Source organism: Trachemys scripta, chromosome 7 (genome assembly GCF_013100865.1).
Source record: "Trachemys scripta elegans isolate TJP31775 chromosome 7, CAS_Tse_1.0, whole genome shotgun sequence".
NCBI lineage: Eukaryota > Metazoa > Chordata > Testudines > Emydidae > Trachemys > Trachemys scripta.
The window spans coordinates 7,486,456-7,507,787 of record NC_048304.1 but is presented as its reverse complement, the minus strand read 5'-3'; the positions used below and the strand labels follow the sequence as shown (position 1 = coordinate 7,507,787).

General features: G+C 46.2%; 1 protein-coding gene across 4 annotated transcripts in view; it reads right to left on the bottom strand.

Annotated features, from left to right (window-relative positions):
* Positions 1 to 21,050, bottom strand: part of LOC117880388 (monocarboxylate transporter 2-like) — a 50,080-nt gene extending 29,030 nt beyond the window's left edge. Inside the window, exons 1-2 of one of the 4 annotated variants that reach the window (XM_034776524.1) lie at positions 20,935 to 21,050; positions 18,162 to 18,421 (exon numbers count right to left, since the gene is read on the bottom strand). In XM_034776524.1, the coding sequence (XP_034632415.1) occupies positions 18,162 to 18,378 (217 nt within the window). In that variant the 5' untranslated portion in view covers positions 18,379 to 18,421; positions 20,935 to 21,050. Of the gene's footprint in view, positions 1 to 15,987; positions 16,113 to 18,161; positions 18,422 to 20,602; positions 20,781 to 20,934 lie in introns of those variants that run through there. The other 3 variants (XM_034776523.1, XM_034776526.1, XM_034776527.1) reach the window with 3 other exon arrangements.
* Between the last annotated feature and the right edge of the window lie 282 nt (positions 21,051 to 21,332).

Here is a 21,332-nt window from a genome sequence, read left to right as displayed (position 1 = left end):
TCCTTTCCCACCTCAACTTGGTGGGAAGGCTTATGAAGCCCAACAATCCAGAGAGCTATGCTGCTGGGAGTTTTAGTTCCTGGTAGGGCCACCCATGCCAGACAGGGTAAAAGGCAGGGACCAAAGGAATCAGGTCCTCCACACTTCCCACGACCTAGCCTTGTCACAGCATCATAGGGTACGTCTACACAGCAAAGTGAGTGTCAAATCCTGGGTCAACTGACTTGGGCTTGTGCTGGGAATCTAAAAATGGCAGTGTAGCTGTTCCTGCTCAGGCTGGAGTCGGGTGACCAGATGCCAAAGATGAAATATCGGGACGTCGGGGGGAGGGGGGCCGCCAGAGCGCACCCCCCGCCCCGCTACAACCCTCTGCAGCCGCTGGCTGGGCCCCCGGCTCTGCAATCAGAGATGCAGCGCTCGGCTGCTCCTCTGCCCTAAAAGCCAGCCTCCCTCCCGGCACGGGCTTGTCCCTCCTCCGCACACAAAGGCTGGTGCAGGAGGCAAAGTCCCGGGGGGTGGGGCCGGGAAGGCCGCAGGAGCAGCGAGAACCCACCCGGGGCAGAGAGAGCCCCGCAAAAGGAGGCACAGACCCCCCCTTCCCCACCCTGTAGCTGCCATGAGCTCCAGTGAACAAACCGGAGCACTCCCCCCTTGGTGTGTGTGGGACTGCCAAGCCGAGCCGCTTCCTTCTTCTCCCGCCACCTCTGCTCCACTCATGGGCGGGAGGTTTCGGGTTACAGCGCCCGCGCCCCGGACCTCCCACAGCCGCCGCGCCAAGAGAGAGGCGCGGACTCGGAGCAACTGCCCGACCCGCCACACATCCCTCCTCCGCTGGCCTCCCGGCGCAGTTGCTGCACCATACCACCTTCTTAATCTTCATGGCGGCCGCGCCACACACGCTGGTGTCCGGCCTCCCTCCAGCGCTTGCGCCGCCGCCATACTGCTGATCAGCGCGCAAGCGGCGTGCGTGGGGAAGAGGCGGGGCCAGGGCGGGGATTTGGGGAGCTATCCAATGGGGGAAGAAGGGGGTGGAGTCAGGGCGAGGAGGGGGGCGCGAGCCGGCGCGGAGGGCAAAAATTGCTTCTTTGTCCAGTGTCCCGACCAAACATCGGTCGGGACGCGGGACAAACAAGTAAATATTGGGACAATCCCGATAAAATCGGGACGTCTGGTCACCCTAGGCTGGAGCTTGGGCTCTGAGACTCAACCCCCCCCTGAGTTTTAGAGCCCGAGCTCCAGCCTAAGCCTGAACGTTTACACTGCTATTTTTCACCCTGCAGCCCGTGAGCCCAAGTCAGTTGAGCCGGGCACTGAGACTTGCTTCCGCTGGTCTTTTTTTCCTGTGTAGACATACCCATTGGGTTTAAGGCCAGAAGGGATACTACATCATCTAGTCTGACCTCTTGTATATCACAGGCTGCTAAATGCCACCCAGTCATCCCCATTCCAGGCTCAACAACCAGATTTAGACCAAAGTATTACAGCCCTTGGGAGACTAAACCATTGTCTGCTACAGGCAGAGAAAAAAGTGAACACAACAAGGGAGCCTTTCCAGCATACAGCACAATAGACAGGGATGACGAAGCCTTGTTCATTCCCTACAGGCCATCTGATGCCACAGGAAGGATTCAGATTATAATGAAGCTATATATTTAACAGTCAGGGTTCTTGTTCTTACAGCAAGTTAAGGACTTGGTGGTAGATTTTTAAAGTATCTAGGTGTCTAATTCCCAATGAAATCAATGGGAGTTAGTTAGGTGTCTAAATGCCTTTAAAATCTGTCCCTTAGTGCCTCATCCTTACAACACTTACATACATGCTTCTCTTTATTTATGGAAGTAAAGCCATTCAACTCAATGGGTGTAAAGTGAAGTGCGTATTTAAGTGCTGGCAGGATTAGGACCTTCCCTGGGAAGTAAAACATGACCTATAAATGCTAAATGGAATCAAGGTCCAGAAAAAACTACTCAGTACGAAAAGGCAACAGAATTAAAAGTCATGAGAACAATACTGTATAATGATTATTTATAACTATTTCTATTGCGGTGGGACTTAGGAGCCCCAGTTACGGACCAGGACCCTGTTGCGATAGGTGCTGTACAAACACTGAACAAAAAGATCATCCCTGATCCGGACAGGTTACATCTCAGTAGACCTACATGTTTTTTCCCCAGCAACTGGCATTTGAGGCTGGCCTGCAGCTACCTTCTCATCATTCCAGTCCCTCCCTAGACATCGCATCTTCAGAGATGGCCACAAGAAGCGAGGCGATAATTACCGTTATTTTTACATATACAATACCAAAAAATCTGTCATTGAACCAGCACTATGTAATTGAACACATCTCTAGTGAGTCACCAGGTGATGATATTCCTGTAAATACTGACCTTTCTTCTCTCAGCCACTCCTCACTCCGCGCTGTTGTTACCTTCAACTTGATACTAAATGTCTAAACTTAGTGCTTCATTCTCCATCACTTCCCTCTTTTGCCAGAATTTACAACTGCCCGAAGTGAGTGCAAATTATTAGTAGTATTACGAAGTGAGTGCAAATTATTAGTAGTATTACAGTGGCGCCAAGAGACTCCGTAACTCACTGTGCTAAACCTGTGGTGAGGCAGTCCCTGCAAACACACAGACATGGCAGACAGAGGGCACCAGGGGAAACAGAGGCACAAAGTGGCAGGGCCAGGAACAGAAGCCAGGTGCAGGACCATGGAGAATCAATCCCATTGATTATAAACTGCTCAGCGCAGGGGCCATGCATTTCTTTTTGCTGATGTAGAGCACTGGGTCTGGCTTAATCATAATTAGACTTGGCAGAATTTGATTTTTATTTGTTTATAACAAAGAATATCAATGTTTATTGTTAAGTATTTTTTCCAATTTTTATCAATTTCAAGTTTCATGGTTGTGCAAAATTGTGGATTTTAAGCATTTTTTTAATTATCTATTTAAAAAATTTCACACTTGTAGGAAATTATAGGCAGGGTGAAACAGTAACTATTTAATGACAGTAGACATTCAGTTTCAAAAAGTTTTAGCCTTATAATCATTCAAACACAGATTGTCAACATCCCATGTCAAAATATATAGTAAATATTCTTAAATCAAACTCTAATAAATTCTCAAACAGCATTTTTCTTACCCTTTGCCTGTCTGTAAATTTCTATGATCATGGATGGAAATATTTTTTCCATCGATTTGTATGTGCCAGGTGAAATTGACATTTACCAACATTTACTGATTTCACAAACAACTCTAATTCACGTCTATCAGTGACAGAACTGGGGGGGGGGAGGGGAAAGATTGGCGCTAGGCCAGATAAGAAATAGGCATTACAAGCATGTAACAGTGAGTACCAAACAGCTGAGGGCTAATGCTGCCCAGGGATTAGAGTCATCGATATACTCTAAAGTGGTGGTTTTGGCCAAGATCCTCAAAGGTATTAACTGCCTAATTCATAGGCACTTTGTCTCTATTTAGACTAAGTTATATAGAACCCTGGGCCCCAATCCTGAACCCACTAGTATCTTTACTAAAATGAATGGTCCCATTGGTTTCCCATGAGTAGAATTTCTGGAGATTGGTCCTGCTTTGAGCAGGGGGTTGGACTAGATGACCTCCTGAGGTCCCTTCCAACCCTGATATTCTATGATCTATGATCTAATTACACGCATAAGCGTTTGCAGAATTAGCGCAGTGAACTGTTTCTGGGAAAGGCAATGCAAGAGTTGCAGCACTTACTGCTGCAGCTGTCTGACCTCAATGACACTAGACTAAACATGCTGGTAACAGACCCCCGCCTGAGCAGAATGCCTGCTAAAATAATTGCAGTTTGGAGGAAATATTTCTTGAACTGGACCACGTACCATGTGTTTCTCCCTTTGAACAGATCTGCATTTAAGTGGGGAGTTGAAAAGAGAGATGAAAATACCCATATGCAGTAGGGTCATTGTAAAATGTTACCAAGCAGCGTGATCTAACGGATAAGCTTGGGACCTTCGGAGTTGTAACCTGATGTGCTGAGTGTCCCTGAGCAAGTAACATACCCTTTCTGGTTTTCCATCGGTAAGGAGGAAAATACTATTTACCTTTGGCATAGGGGTGTCCTGTGGATTGATATTTGTACAGTGATTTGAAAGGTCTACGGCCCATTGAAGCCGACGGAATGATTTCAATGACTCTTGAATCAGGCCTAAAGTTACCTTTGTGCCTGATCCCACAGCCCTCATTTCATTGGGAGTTCTGTCTGAGTTTGCAGAATCAGGCCCATTATCCATAATGCCTTATGTAGTTGCATGTCCTTTCTATACCCATCATTGTAATTTATAGTATTAGCAGCATAATACAATGGAACTATAAAATTCTGGATTAAAATGTGCAAGGTCAATTGTTGACTTTCAACTTCCCAAGTCCAATACAAGCCCAGCCTTGCTGTTGGTAGCAGATGCTGTATTAAGCGTTTACAAGCTTTGTGAGAGAAAAAAAAATCAATAGAGGGGATCTCCAGAATTAGATCCTCTGGCTTTTTCATCCAATTTCAAATTGATAAATAATAAATAATGACAGTAATAAACACTGTCTGGCTCAAGGATCACAGTTTTATTCAAAAACAAATCACAATTTCTTTGGAGTTTTCAGATGCTGGCTTGTATGTTCCTGTACGTCAAAACATTCAGACAGTGATTCTCAAAACAGTAGCATAAATATTAGTATGTGGACATTGCCTTGATTGTCCTTCAGTTTATTTATTAACTGTAGTACACTAGCAGCAAAATGCTCTAATAGAGACCAAGATCTCATTGTGCAAGGTGCTGTACAAATACACGGTAAAGCCCTATTGTGTTTTTGCTCTCTACTCACCATTAAGAGTATGAGGAAACCACACCGACAGAGCTAGAGTCCAAATAATTGTAATTAAAAACGTACAAGGCCTACCTACGTATACACCCTGCTGTTCTCTTAGGTTCTGGTGGCTTCTGCAATAGAAGACAGAGAGGAATCCCTAACTATTTAAAGGGATACTACCTAACTCCTATAAACTACAGACACACAGTGTACAATCCAAACAGACAAAGGAATGAGTAGTATTCCCATTTTACAGATGGGGAGACTAGGGCACACAGAGATTAAACAGCCTCTCAAGGATTTTGCAGCAGAGCTAGGAATCAAATCCAAGTCTCTTAAGTGGCTCCCCTGTGTCTTAACCCCACAACCAACCTTCCTGTCATGGCATCCCTGAAGATACTGGTTCCATTAAGAGCCATATCCTATCACTTTGCTCATACGTTTCATCACATTCGTATCTGTGCTTCGCAGGTGCAAACACCTGCACAAATTCTAATGTATTCTAACAGTGAGCCCCAACAGGTGTGGCAGATGCAAATAGTTATACTTTGCATACGTATAATACCTAGATGTTATATATTGCTTTTCATCTATAGATCTCATAGTGACACTGACCTACCTTGTGAAATAAATTCATGGAGGTTAAGTCCATTAATGGCTATTAGCCAGGATGGGTAAGGAATGGTGTCCCTAGCCTCTGTTTGTCAGAGGGTGGGGATGGATGGCAGGAGAGAGATCACTTTATCATTACCTGTTAGGTTCACTCCCTCTGGGGCACCTGGCATTGGCCACTGTCAATAGACAGGATACTGGGCTAGATGGACCACTGGTCTGATCCAGTACGGCCGTTCTTATGTTATGTTCTTATGAAGTGCTTGCTCTATTTCGAAGATGAGGAAACTGAGACACAGCGAGGGGAAGTGACTTGCCCAAGATCACTCAGCAGGCCTGTGACAGAGCCAGGAACTGAACCCAGGTCTAGTGAATCCCAATCCAGTGCTCTCAATTGGTTTAAAAGACAAGTGGAAGTGCTAGTGGGCATGCCGTACAAGCCTTCAAGTTTCAGCGGAGAGCGCATTTTGTCCCTTCTGCACGCTTTGCCTAAGGGCATGATGAGCATATTTAGTGGGAAACTTCACCAACTGCCTCAACAGGTATTTTTAACAGACTGTTTGGCCAGTGGGACCCAGACCCCTCATGTGATTTTGGCTGAGAATGGCTACTCTGATAGACCCCCGCGTTGCAGAGCAATGGCCTCTCTCAAATGTAACAGCGAGGATCGTCAGGTTTGTTAGAAACCACATTGCTTGACGTAAGGCTTCCAAAACAGCTTTAATCCTCAAGAGGGAGGATGGTCCAGTGATAGGCAGGCCATTTGTCTGGTTTGAAGGTGGACAGTCCTGTTTTGGAGTGGTTTGTTCCTTGTCTGGCACCAAGAGAAAACCAGGTATGGTTTTGTCCAGTATTCTGCATGGAGGACACACTGGATCATGCACAGAGGTCACGCAGACAGGGGCAATGCAGCACACTCTTCAAAATGGCATCCTCCATGTGGCTTGACTTTGCCCCTTCCCACATGGACCAGAATGTCCGGTATTCTGGGGATGTGTCAGTGGCCACCCTATCCAGTGGTTAGGCTGCTAGCCTGGGACTCTGGAGACCCCCATTCAGTTCCTCCTTCTTCTGCAGACCTCCGTGTGACTTTGGACAAGTAACCAAGGCCCAGATCCTCAAAGGCATTTAGGCACCTCAGTTTTCCGTCTGTAAAACAGGGCTAAGACTTGGCCTGTGCTATGCAGGAGGTCAGACCAGATGTTCATAATGGTCTCTTCTGGCCTTAAAAATCTATGAAAAAATACCAGCAGTTGGTTAACAAGTAGTGTTAGAAAGGTGCCATGGGAGGAACAGGTATGGAGACTGAACTACCCACTCTCTGGATCAGGCCAGTGGAGGGACAACTCCCTGTTTGGTGCCTGTTCTGTGGCTAGAAAAGAGGTCTGCGAAGGACAGACCAAATTCTACACTCTCTAGGCCTGTCAATCCAGAACCAGCAGTACAATGGGCACAATTATGCAGGATATTGAGTGCCCTCAACTCCAACTGACCGCAGGGTGTTCAGAACCTGCTCAGCATTTTGCAGCCTTCACCCCCGGACTCAGGACTAAAAGGCCCCTTCTAGTCTTTGAGTCCAGGCCCTGCTATTGCAGGCAATCCCTTCACAGAATCCCATTCATAAGCATATCAAGTTCCATCTTAAAACAAGGTAGGTTGTTTGCCTCCCTGAATACACGTTAAGGAAAATGTAAATTGTTTATAGTGATTAAACACAGGTATTCCATTGCTTCAATCTTATTTCCCAAAACCAGAGCTGCTTTGATATTGTGGGCCAGCCCCTCAGCTGCTATAAATCAGCAATGCTCCACCGAAGTCAACAGATCTACACCGATTTCCACCTGCTGCAGGTCTGGCTTGGTGTATGAAAGAAGTACCAGAAAACAAGCTCTTTCTGACTCATTTGTGAAATGCAGATGGAGGGCATGGCACAATGTTAGCAGTGAAAGAACATCCTTATAATGAGGATCATGTCAAGGCAATGAGGGACAGCAGGCTGACGATGTCTGAAAATAAAGGCTATTATTAATCAGAACATCAGAGTCTCCATATTTTGTTGAAACATACAGGGTTAGTTCCTCAACTGGTGGAGAACTGATTTCAATGGAGCTATGCTGGTTTCCAGCATCCTACCCCAATGCCTTTCAATCTGCTGTACAGTTATTTTGCTCTCTCAGACTTAGAAATCCCATTTAAAGAAGTCTTTCTCAAGCAGTGCTACCACTTCCTTCTTCATCAGCCCCTGAGCAGGCAGTTAGTCAAGCCAGTAATCAAGGATATTCTTCTGTTATCTACCAGCCCTGCAGGATAAAGAGTAATCCCGTGAAGGAAAGTTGCCCAGAAAAGGTGCCAGAGGAGGACAGTGACCCGTCAATGAACTGAGATGAACAAACAGCACCAACTGTTGACTTTGAACAAAGCTTTTGACCTACATGGCTGGATCCCAAATAACTGCATTTGGCCTTTTTGCTGCTGTACAACAGAGCCAACTTGGCTGCACTGGCGCGGGGGTTGGAATAGAGCCCTACAGCTCCAGGTGAGGTTGGGCAAGTCTTGTGCCTTGATTTCATTGCTAAATGGCTGGTTGTTGAGGTGTGAAACCAGTCACTTGTCTCACTTCCCTCAAGGCACAGGATGGACATACACTCTTTTTCATACTAACGCCAGCTGGATAATCTAGTTTAATTCAGTTTCACACTGGTCAGTTACAACGTATTTACACTGGCATCCAGGCAAGGTTACTCCCTATCTATTTTAGACTGTTTTACAACGCCACATCCAGACACCCCACATTCTCCCCATGTTTCAAGCAGGATGAATATATGACCACGGCTTGCAAAAGGGACCAATGATTTTGGGGTCCCAACTTGAGACACTGTGAAGGGGCCTGATTTTCAGAAAGTGCTAAGCACCCGCCCTCTGAAAACCAGGCCTCTTAAAAAGGGTCTCAAGTTGGGTGCCCAAATATACAGGTTTGGTTTTGTTGTTGGTGGGGTTTTGGGGGCGGAGGGGTCTTCTTTCAGCATATTGAAGATATAAGAGGGGGCAAATGAAGATCAGATGTTGGACCGTCAGTCAGCTGAGCAGTCCCTGTCAGGAGGTTGAAGCCACTGGTAGATCTTTGGGTCAGACGGGCCAGGGCCACTGTGCTTGAAAGGCCGTGGCAAGGAATGCCCTTGAACCTTGGAGTTCTGTCAAAGCAGTGTTATTGGCTTTCACTTCTGTTTTTTGGTCTGAGTCAACCACACCAACTCAATGAGGTGAAAGGAGCAGGTCATAAAAAGATATTAAAGTTTCATGAATCTTCATTTAGGCTAAATGAATATTTGGAGACCAGTTACTTCTTCCTACAGTGTATATTAGTATGGCACTAGGCTCGATTATAGAAATTACAGCAAGATAGATTTGATTATCTATAGTATAACGTGACCCAATGGCTGGAAGCTAAAAATAGACAAATTCAGATTGGAAATAAGGCATACATTTTTAACACAAAAGTAATTAAACAACTGAACAACTGACTAAGGATTGTGGTGGATTCTCCATCACTAACAATTTTTAAATTGAGATTGACTGTTTTCCTAAAAAATCTGCTCTAGGAATTATTTCTGGGAAGTTCTCCTACCTGTGTTATACAGGGGGGGACTAGATGATCACAATGGTCTCTTCTGGGCTTGGAATCTATGAATTTATTATTCCATTCCAATTTGTATTTCATGCCCATCAGTGCAATATCTAGTCACCAGTGATGGCTTGGTTTTCTCCTGGTTTGGAAATAGCATTACTTAAAGTTCACCAGTGAGGACAGGATACAGTTATTGGTCAGAAAAATAATAAGCACTGATGCCATCATTTGGTATTATTTAGAGAAGACCCTGAACCACAGAGCACTGATCGAAATCCAGACACAAACTTCTCCAAAGCTCAGGGCAGTTGCAGTCTGGAGCTCTGCTTTTTGAGGCATTGCTAGCCACGCCAGCTTGAGAATCTAGCTCTGGGTTCCATCTCTTGCATCAGTAACTATAGCACATGTTACAAGATTTTTGTTCTGTTTGCTGGTTGAAACATATTGAAATTAGAAATTCTGATGACATTTTCATCAAAATTTTAACAAGACCAAAAAACAATAGGTTTCATTTTTGTGAAAATTATATTTTTTTAAACCAGCTCTAGTAAACAGCATATATAAAAAAGCTTATGTTCTTACTTTATTATTTCAATTAAAAAAACAAAGTTACAAAACCTGATGTCAAACTATTAACTACCTTGCATAGTAAAACAGGTTTTATTATATTGGCTTGCAGACAATTGCAATAGCTGCTTTAGCAGAACAAAACTCTGAAAACTTATATAAACTAGTGCCCTGTTCCTTTAATGACATCTTCTAAATCACTCAAGCTGTTTATGTCAGCCCGCTCTAATGTTAAATGCCCAGTCAATCACATTAGATGTGTTAAATACACTCTGGGGCAAGTGTGTTTCCAGTGTTTAATGTTCTGTAAACTCCCACGGCTACCTTGTCTGCAGTCACTAAGCAATTTGGCATCACCAACTTGAGGAAAACTGAAGCAAATATAAACCCAATGCAGGAACAGAGAAGGGGAGCAGAGGACAAATAAATGTACATAATTCTAAAGGATTGCATGGCAAAGGTGATGGCCTTGATCATACAGCTGCTCCAAAGATGGATCTCTATGCATTCACTGACCCGCTGTTACAATTGTGGTAGCAATTCATATGTGATAACATTTAAGATCCTTTCAAAGGGACAGTTAGCTAATTAGGATAAAATGCCTTCCATTCCAATGTCCTATTTAAAAGCATGCACCATACACTGTATTTTAGCCCTATTGTTTTGAACAATGTAAAAGCCAGAAGAAAATGAATTGCAACGTAGGAACATGGGAATTGCCAGACTGTATCTAACCCAGCATCTTTTCTGCAACAGTTGCCAATACCATGTGTCAGAGGAAGGTGCAAGAAATCGTGAATTAAGCAGTTATGGAATAATCTACCCTGAAGGAAAGTTCCTTTCTGATACCCAATTGTTAGAGGTTAGATTGACCCCTGAAGCATGAGGGTTTATATCCCTCCCAGAACTTGTTTCTGGTTTAATACTTATGATTCTAACTGGGTATTTTCATTACCCAAATACATATACATGCCCTTTTTAATCCTACTAAACTCTTGCCCTCATTGATATCTTGTGGCAGTAAGTTCCACAGCTAACCACATACCTAACATTCCCCAACCGCCTAATCTAGCCTCCATCTCCACAGTGTGGAGGTCCCCACAGTAGCACTTCCACTGGATGTATGGTGATGTCAGGGCCTGAAACGTGGGCTGCCTAGCCTAGTGGTTGGAATCAGGAGCAGCATCAGAATAGTGGTCACACCAAGGGTGAAGGCTGGAATCAGCAACTGGGCTCATGGCGTGGTGACAGGAACAGAGACGAGGTGTGGTGGGAGGAACAAAGAACAGGGCGAGACAGCAAGAACAAGGAGCAGAAACCAGGCGAGGAACTTGGTCTCAGAGGTCCAGGCAGCAACAGGCCTAGTGACTAGTTGCTCAGACAGGGAATGGGACAGGAAGAGGAAGCTTTGCACCCGGTGATGCCCAATCAGCAGTCTGCTGTTAGTTATCTGACCCTGCTGAGTCAGCCTGTGCGCTTCTGGTAGTGGGATATCAGCAGCAGTTTGTTCAGTGGCAGAGAGAATAAGGGTCCCGTTTGGCGGGTTCCAGATGTGTGCTACCTGACAGAAGATTTTTGTGCAGGAGGCCAGCTTCCCACTAAAGCCAATGGAAAGGCTCTCACTGAATTCAGTGAGCTGTGGATTTCCCTTCACTTCCCCTAGGGGGTGGTGTACACTCCGCCTGAACTCCCCCTTCATAGTCCTAGTGGTCAAACCAACCAAAATGAAGAACATTCCAAGAACCAAGAATATACCAACATGACATCTGAAGTTTCAAGTGGAGAATCTATATTTGAACAGCCCGAAGCACAAATACAGCTACCCACTGAAGAAACAGTGTCTCCACAACCTAAAGGCAATTCTCGATGTTTGTCAGTCACATTTTTCCCATTTATTGGAGTTAGAAAACAGGGCTACTGCCGCACCTCTTGCAAAAAAGCTTAAGAAGAAGGAAAGCTTCCCACTGCTACAGCTGGTAAAACTGGAGGAGCCTGGTTTGCCAGACTGATCAGCAAAACCAGTGCTGACAAACTATGTGAAAAAGCTGCAAAACACCAAGCCTCTGGACTGCATTGAGATGCACAAAGCCTTATAAGCCAGTCACTTTCAAAGCCAATTTTAGAAGTACTTAATGAGGCTGTTAAGAATGCTGGAGACACAAGACAGTTTATGTGAATAAACGGCTGTCGCATCACACTTTCTATTTAAGCAAGAGATACTACACACTACAAACTGGAGGCCAACATTAAGTGCATTGTCACTTGTTAACCCAGTGCGTTCATCTTTGGTGGCTTCTCATGTGTTCTTGTTAAACTCTGAGGATAGGACAAGAAGCAATGGGCTTAAATTGCGAGCGGGAAGCGGCGCAGGGCTGAAGTCCTGAGCCCCGGCACTCCCCTCTGCGGGGTTGAAGCAGGGAGCGGCAAGGTGCTGATGCCTTGAGCTTTCCCCCTGCCCCTCCTCCCACCGCCCTCCGCCCAGCTACAGTAGGAAGTAGCACGAAGTTGAAACTCCAAGCCTTCCTGCCTCTTTTCCCCCTCTCCCCCAGCCAAAGAAGCATGGGGCTGAAACCTGGAGCTTCTTCTCTCCCCCCCCACTGCAGCCAGGAGCAGCACAGTGTTGAAACCCCAAGTTCTCCCCCATCCACCACTGAAACCAGGAGCAGTGCAGGACTGAAACCCCGAGCTTCCCCCCTGCCCCTGGAATTTTTCTAGTATGTTTAGGGGGCATCAGAAAAAAAAAGGTTGAGAGCCCCTTGTCTAGATAATACTTAGTCCTGCCTTGAGTGCAGGGGACTGGACTAGATGACCTCTCAAGGTCCCTTCCAGTTCTATGATTCTATGATCTACTCAACTAGCACTAGTACAAGCTGCAGAATCTTCAAAAGACATTTAAAGAGTCATAAATGTAAGGTCTTCGTTATATTCTTTTTTCAAGAAGAGTCCAAAAAGATTGAACATCTTGGAAAAAATAGAAGATTCTCTGAGATTGAAGTTCAAATTAATCTAAACCGGGAAAACCTGCTGGCTTTCTCATACACAATCCTTGGCTGTTTTCTTAAAATTACTGCAACAATTATTACTGGCTTTGGAAAGTATCTACCAAGATGGAACAGATCTAAGTATTGAGGCTGGTGGACTATTGCTACTACGTTCAGAGAATACAATCATCTTTCTCTCTTATAAGGCTACTGTTGAAACCACTTGGGTCATTAAACAATGTCATTAGGCATCTGCTACAACAGTAATAGATCTTTCTCCAGCACTAAAAGCTACACTTGGATCAATCAGAAAGATATTCACTGAAAACATACTGGAAGAAGCAAAGACGTCAGTCCAGAAGCTGACTAATGAATGACTCCTTAAGTGATGAGGACAAGAAGTGTTTGCTAAGCCATCTGAAAAAGTACACAGACTTGATTCTTATAAATCTACAACAGCGACTTCTGGATTCTACTCAACCCCTATGTAGCTTTCACAGATACCTGTCTTATAAAACACCAACAGTTGCGTCAGGGGTGCTGGAACAATTTTTATAGTGAGAGTGCTGAGAGCCATTGAACCAAACTGAACCCTGTACATAATGGAATCCACTTCAAGACAGCACCTCTAGTTCCACCTCTAATTCCAGCACCTATGAGTTGAGTGGAGTAAGGCACAATCAGCAATGGGGCTGCCAAGTGATCAGGATAACACAGAGAATCTGATCATAGAGTGGAATATCATATGATGAATGAATGAAGATTTGACTTCAACTTCTTTTTTACCATCGCTAGTGGCTCGAACTGATCTTTGTGCTGTGTTTCCCGGGATGAAAGAAATAGGAACTCATCTCTGGCTACTCTCAGTCACAACAGCTACAGTTTCGTGTTCTTTTTCGTCATTGAATAGAATTTTGTGTTCTGAAAGAAGTCGCCTTCTGCCTGATCATGTGAATGAACTAATAAGCATATCAGTTGAAGGCCTGGAAGTACCGGACACATGAGAAGCCACCAAAGATGAACGCACTGCATTCGAGTAGTTCGTTAACAGAGCTGTGCAAAAGTACAAGAAACCAAGAAGAATGTAGATGTCGTGCTTCATAGAAGGCTTGAGTAGCAAACTTTAATTTGTGTGATTTTAAAACATGAGTTAAATCTAATAAAATGGTCATGAAATATTTTTCAGTTACTATACTGCCATACAGCTTCACATTCGCCCTCACGATCTCACTCCTTGGCCCTCACCCCACATAACACATTGTGGGCCACATATACATCCCACAATGGTAAATAGGTTAAGAACCACTGAGTTAGAGAGCTTGTTTTTAGCCTCTAAGATTCCTGATTATGATTACACTGTCTGATAGTCAAGCTGGAAGGGCATATCAAGTGGGGTCCAACAGAGATTTGTCCAGGGTGCGGTTCTATTCAACATCTTCATAAATGGTTTGGATAATGGCATAAAGAGTACACTTTTAAAGTTTGCAGATGATACCAAGCTGGGAGGGGTTGCAAGTGCTTTGGAGACAGGATTAGAATTCATAATGATCTTGACAAAGTAGAGAAATGGTCTAAAATACATAGGATGAAATTCAACAAGAACAAATGCAAAGTACTACATTTAAGAAGGAATAATCAATTGCACAAATACAAAATTGGAAATGACTGCCTAGGAAGGAGTACTGCAGAAAAGGATCTGGGGGTTATAAAGGGTTACAAACTAAATATGAGTCAACAATTTAATACCATTGCAAAAATAAGCAGACATCATTCTGGGATGTGTTAGTAGGAGTGCTGTAAGCACGATATGAGAAGTAATTCTTTCGCTCTACTCTGTGCTGATAACTGGAGTATTGTGTCCAGTTCTGGGCACCAAACCTTAGGAAAGATGTGGACAAACTGGACAAAGCCCAGAGGAGAACCATAAAAATGATTAAAGGTCTAGAAAACGTGATCCATGAGGAAAGAATGAATGAAAAAAATTGGGTTTGTTTAATCTGGAGAAGAGATGACTGAGGGGGGACTTGATAACAGTCTTCAAGTACGTAAAAGGTTGTTATAAAGAGAAGGGTGAGAAATTGTGCTCCTTATCCACTGACAATGGGACAAGAAGCAATGGGCTTAAATTGCAGCAAGGACGATTTAGGTTACACATTAGAAAAAACTTCCAAACTGTCAGGGTAGTCAAGCAATGGAACAAATTACCTAGGGAAGTTGTGGAATCTCCATCACCAAAGGTTTTTAAAAAACAGGTTAGACAAACACCTGTCAGGAATGGTCTGGATAATACCTTGTCCTGCCTCAGTGCAGGGGACTGGACCAGATAACCTAGCGACATCTCTTCCAGTCGTACATTTCTATGATTATTTATCAATATCAATGCAAAAGGATTAAATGCACAGCAAATAATGAGCTTCATGGGGAGCAAAGGAACCTCTCACAGCACTCCCCAGTCCCTGCCAAGCCATGCATTTCATGTATGGGGAGACTACTGTGATGTGGGAGAAGGGGGTTGGGTAGGGTAGCTATGCCTGGGGTTGGTGGGACAGAGCTTGTGTTGCCAAACTACTGCATGAACATCACCCCGAGCACTGACCTTTCAAAAATTATACATCCTTCCTGTGGGTTGGCGCTAAAGGGCCTGTGTGTTTCTGAGCACTCCTCTGAGATGAGGAGAGCCCTACACGCCCATGGAAGGATGAGCTCAGATCCTTGCAAGGCTGGGCTCTATGGGACTGACCCACTGGAGTCCATTGAAAGACTCTCATTGATTTCAATGGGTTTTTGAATCAAGCACTAGGTCAACAAATACAAACCCCAGAGCATTCAGCATGTGTATGCCTTTAACCTTTCCAGAGTGCATTACTCCACGAGATAGGAAAACTGTATTCATTTTATTTTAAAAGCATGCAAAAAAAAAAAGGGAGTAACCTCCTGTAACACCGATTCAGGATTCAGTATTGACATGCCGTTACATTAGTTTAATCAAAGACTTCCCAGGTTGTTCACGGCCTGTTACAATGGAAGTAGCAAAAAGTAAGAGCTACCCAATATGCTCTGTTTTGTGAGCTGACGAGGGTGACTAGCTATTGCTATTGTATTACAGAACTTACAACCTGTCACAACAAACGATAAGCTACAATTCAGAGGACTGCTTCATTTATTGCTCTGTTCGGCTTTGCCTGAACACCATAGCCAGTTATCTGGTACTCAGCCAGCTACTCCTGTTGACTTCCCATGGGCATTAGATCAAGGCCTTAGACATTTGGCAAAGCTACTCCCAAAGACATTAATGCCCTTGCTGTACAGGCCAAATTGCTTCACAGCTGCCATCTTGATTGGGAGAAGTTACCTGCCGAGGCCAAAACAAGGAAAAACATTTCCAGCACGCTGTCAAAGCAGGCATCCTGTGTCTCCTTCACGCTTGGGAAATAAAGTGGGCCAGGCTTTCATTGGCTCCTATTGAGGGAACTCAGCAGGTGCGTCAAGTCCAAGTTCCTGCCAATAAAGGGCCAGAAGTGATGTAAAATTTGCTCTGGGTCTCTGAAGCTAGACAAAACATGAGGTCAAACAGGTTGTTCCCATAGCATGTAGCAAGCAGAAAACGACCTCGGTATCATGTACACCGCAAATTGGGGCAAAGGTGAACAACCGTGTAATGATAAAGGATGACATCCAAAACATCACCCGCGCCAGGAAAACCCTGCACGTTCCATCAGACTGAGCAGAAAACGGGCCAGACTGCACTGCCATAGAACAGAAGAGCGCAGTTTCAAGGGTGCATTGAGCAACACTGCTAAACCCAACACATCCTGCGCCCGCTAATAGCAGTACGATCACTCAGACCAGTCACCTGCAGACACCCGAGGCTGCTGGGCATGGCAGGAACTTGGTGCCTGGAGCTAATATTTTTTAGGGCCAGGTTTGAGTCCCACATCCCATGTCTCTCGACTCAGTTTGATATTTTCCAGCATTGACATACTTGGTTTTTGCCCATTTCTTTCAGCCCTTCTGCACTTCTAGCATTACAGCCCCACTTTTCCCCATCCCTGCCCACGCAGCCCAAATCCCCTCACAGCCGCACTCCCCTCTCACTATCCCACTACACCTATGTTCTCACACACACACACAACCATGCTACACCCATGCTCTCTCCTGCCTCGGCCACCCTGAGCCCCCAAATACTGCACCTGTTCACACAGGCAATAGGATGTTGAGGATGAGAGCTCTGAATGGAGGCCATGGGGGACAAGGGGAAGATCATGGACATTAATGTTGATAAGTGGCCATGTGACTTACCTATCCATACTGATATCTACTTATTTAACAAAACAGGGAATTTCCCTCAAACAAACACTTGGCTGGGTCAGAGTTACGGTTGCTCAACTGCAAATTCTACAAAGACAATCACTAAAGGTCAAGCAGATCTATAATCACCATAGCTAAGCTCCTAAACATACTGCAACATTTAAAAGTCTTAGAACAAGACATAAAATAAATACCACAACGCTTTATAAAAGGGTAAAATTTTCAAAAGCACCTACCTGACTTCAAAGGCGAAGGCCTATTTTCAAGAGGGACTGAATCACTTCTGAGCATAGGCTCCAGGGCTGGAGCACCCACGGAAAAAAATTGGTGGGTGCTTAGCACCCACCCGCAGCACCCCACCCCACCCCCGCTCCAGCTTACCTCCACTTCCTCCTCCGCGAGCGCGCCGCTACATCCTGCTTCTCCCCTCTCCCTCCCAGCACGTGTGCCGCAAAACAGCTGATTCGTGGGGCAGGGAGGGAGGGGGAATGTGGCGCGCTGGGGGAAGAGGCAGGGCTGGGGCAGGGATTTGGGGGAAGGGATCCAATAGGGGCAGGGAAGGGGCAGAGTTACGGTGGGGACTTTGGGGATGGGGATGGGGATGGAATGGGAGCAGGGCCAAGGGCGGGGAAAGGGTGGAGTCGGGGCGGGCCCAGGGGCGGGGGTGCACAGGCATCCACCGGCACCGGAGAAAGTTGGCGCCTATGCTTCCGAGCCCATTTGAAAGTGAATGGGATTCAGGCTCCAAAGTACCCAATGGCCAGAATTTCAAATGTTACTTAGGCACCTAAAGATGCAGAAAGGCACCTAGCAAGATTTTCAAAGCTGCCCAATTAGATTAGGTGCCTGACTTCCACTGAAATCAGAGTTAGGTGCCTAATATTAGTGCCCATTAAGCACTTATCTGCATCTTTAGGCACCTAAATACCTTTGAAAAATTGTCCCTAAATCACTTTTGATACTGGCGTTTAGGCTCCGAAGTCATATTTTGAAATTTGTACTCGAAGCAACATCTTAAACATGATCTGTGCAACACAAGATTTTTGATTTCATTATCCAAGTACAGCTTTCTAAAAGATGCATGATACTCCAATACACACATGAATAGAGTGCAATCAGTTGAATGCAATCAGAATCTACAGTTTCTTTAATCTGTAAGTACCTGTACTCCCTCATTAGAAGAAAACAAAAACAACTGGGTATTTCTGATGTACTCACCTCCACCATAGGTAGTGGCCAACATAATTGAAGACACCCATGCAATCTCACTGTAGGATGTGCCAAAGAAATCCTGGATTTCTTTGAAGAAGATTGCTATGGCTTTAGGAAAAGCATATGAAAATCCAATGGAAATGAACGCTCCAAATACTACTGCCCAGCCCCAGCCCCCATCAGGAGGGGTGTAGGCTAGGTGTGTGTTAGCTGGAGGCGACATGGCCAGGCTAAATTAAAGCCCAGAAAGCACTCCTCTGGAAGCCCTGAAAAACAAAGTATACACACGCAAAGTTAGTCCTTGGGCAAGTTCTCCACGCCCAGTTCTCTCTCGCTCGCTCACTGTGTCTCAGTGGTAAGGGTTTGGAAAATTTGCAGCTGCTGGAGCAGTCAACAGAAATTTCAAACACTATTTTAGAAAAACACAGTTCCTAGGTAAATCGCATGGTAGGTTATGGTGCTTCAGTGGAATGGATACCAGCTAATTCTAAATCTACTTGCACCCTGGCCTAGTGACTCTGCCTGCCCTACTCGCTTTTATCGACCAACGATGAGATACCAGGGATCTCCATAATTATTCTTTTGAGGTGGCTATTACTCAAGAATAAGGCCAAGATTTTGTCACGGAGGTTACAGAAGTCATGGAATCCATGACTTCCAGAGACTCTGTGACATTTTCCAAGGCAGCTGCCCGGTCGCCACAGGCGGATTCCAGAGCTCCCAGCCGAGGGCCCGCATCTCTGAGTTGCCATAGGCAGCGCGGGAGCAGGGGGGGGAGGAAGAAATCCTTGTGCTCTCAGCCACTGCGGGTAGCCCCTGGAGCCCCAGCAGCGGTGAGTGCTGGACCCTCCTCCCTCCCCATTTTGTCAGTTATTTTTAGTAAAAGTCAGGGACAGGTCACGGGCTTCCATGAATTTTTGTTTATTGCCTGTGAACTGTCCGTGACTTTTACTAAAAATGTCTGTGACAAAATCTTAGCTTTACTTAAGAATAACAGCCCAAATTTGGGCCATTTCCACACCCCTTTGCAACTCCAGTGGCTTCAATTGGCTCACTCAGGGATACAAATCCAGGAAAAATTTGTTCCGTGTGTAACGTTCCACTCTTTTGGAGAGAACAGAATTCTATCACTGTATCTCCTTCCTACCGCTGTGTGTGTTCAAGGAAAACCTGAACCCCCCTATCACCACTACCACACACATAAGCAGGAAAAAGGCAGAAAGTGGCTGCTTGAAAATGCAGCCAGGAGCAAAAAGACAGCGTGACTGCTACCCTCTGTGGGAACATGCACTCAATACATACATGCACGATCATGCACACAGACTACATGTAAGACATGAGCATACACACAGAACACACCAGGGGAAAATCAGATCAAAGGATTCTTAATCAAAGACCCTGTTATGTGCAATGCACATGCCTGAAGAACACAATATGGATCCACAGAGAATACACTTGCATATGCAAAGAATACCTCTGCATCCAAAGAATGAACATGCACCTAGAACACACAGCACATGCATATGGAATACACGCAGCCCGAGTACATGGGAATCACATACACACCCAGCACACAGGCTGGCATTGTGAATGCACATGGATACACAGAAACAATACAAGAAACATGCACATATAGTATGCAGACGATACATGACATAGGCACATGGCACACAGATTACATCAGATTCACTGGTTTACGGCATACACAGGACTCATATGCATAAGGCACAGCAATAATACATGAAGCACACGGGCATATGGAACACAGACAGTACACAGGCTACATAGATATGTGGCAAACACACGGGGCTCACACACACGGCACTGTACATAGAGTGTACACACACAGGAACATCCATAAGGCACCATGATAATACATGAAGCTCACATGCACGTGGCACACACATGATACACATGAAACAAGCACGTTACTGCACCTAGCACACACAAGTAGGCAGATGCATGCAGCACACAGGCTGCACATAGGGTGCGCACACTGGCACATGCATATGGCACACAGGTGGCGCAGCGAGCACACGCAGGTACATGCATGTAGCACACAGGCTGCACACAGAGTGCACATGCATGTGGCACACAGACTGTGCAGGCAAGACACAGACAGGCACATGCCTGGTACAGAGGCTGCATGTAGGGTGTGCACACTGGCACATGCATGTGGCACACAGACAGGCACATGCCTGGGTACAGGGGGTGCACACTAGAACATGCCTGTGGCACACAGGCGGTGCAGAGCGCACACGCAGACACACATGCATGTGCCACGTGGCACACAGACTAGGCAGGCCACAGACAGGCACATGCACCTGGCACCCCGGCTACCAGCTCAGCTCCCTAGCAAGCTCCCAGCGCCCCCCGGCTGGAAATACCCCGCAAGTCCCTTCCCCGAGATGGCCGATGCCCGGGGCCCCGCACTGGCGGCCACTCACCTGCGCGCTGAGCCTGGCACTGCGCGGGCAGCGGCGGCGGGAAAGTGCCAGAGTTGGCGGAAAATCTCACTGCCACCAGCGCGAGGGGGGCGGGGAGCAGCTCCTCTCCTCCAGCCTGCCCGGCCCAGACCCGGGGCGAGCCCAGCCAGGAGGGGGGTTAATAGTCCCTCCCAGTCCCACCCCAGCAGCAGCTGATCAACCCCCCCGCCCTGCCTCTGCATGGGGCTGCCAGTCGCACCCCCAGCCAGAGAGCGCCTCTTGCAGCCACGCAGGGGGGCAGGCCGGGGGGGAGGGGGCAGCTGGCTTTGGAGAGGCGGTGCAAAGTAACCTACCAGCTGTTGCATCAGGTTTGTTGCACGAGCTAAAAGTGACCCTGGCTGCTCCTTTGCTCCCGGGCAGGACGGGCACTGAAGGGAAAGACGCTCAAGAAACCCCCCCCCCCCCCGAGCCTTCAAAGGGAGGCTTTGCAGAACCGCCAACAAACTTCGTTTGAAACTTCCACCCAGCCGCCGGATGCGCCCCCGCGCAGGTCTCTGCAGGGCGAACCAGGCAAATGCTGTTTGTGCGGGGGGGGGGGCTGGTGCATTGTAAAAATAAAACACTGATCTGCTCTGAAAAGCGAGACACCCCCCCGGAAGGGGCACTGCCCAGTTCCATTCACACGGAATCGCCTNAAATGCTGTTTGGGCGGGGGGGGGGGGGCTGGTGCATTGTAAAAATAAAACACTGA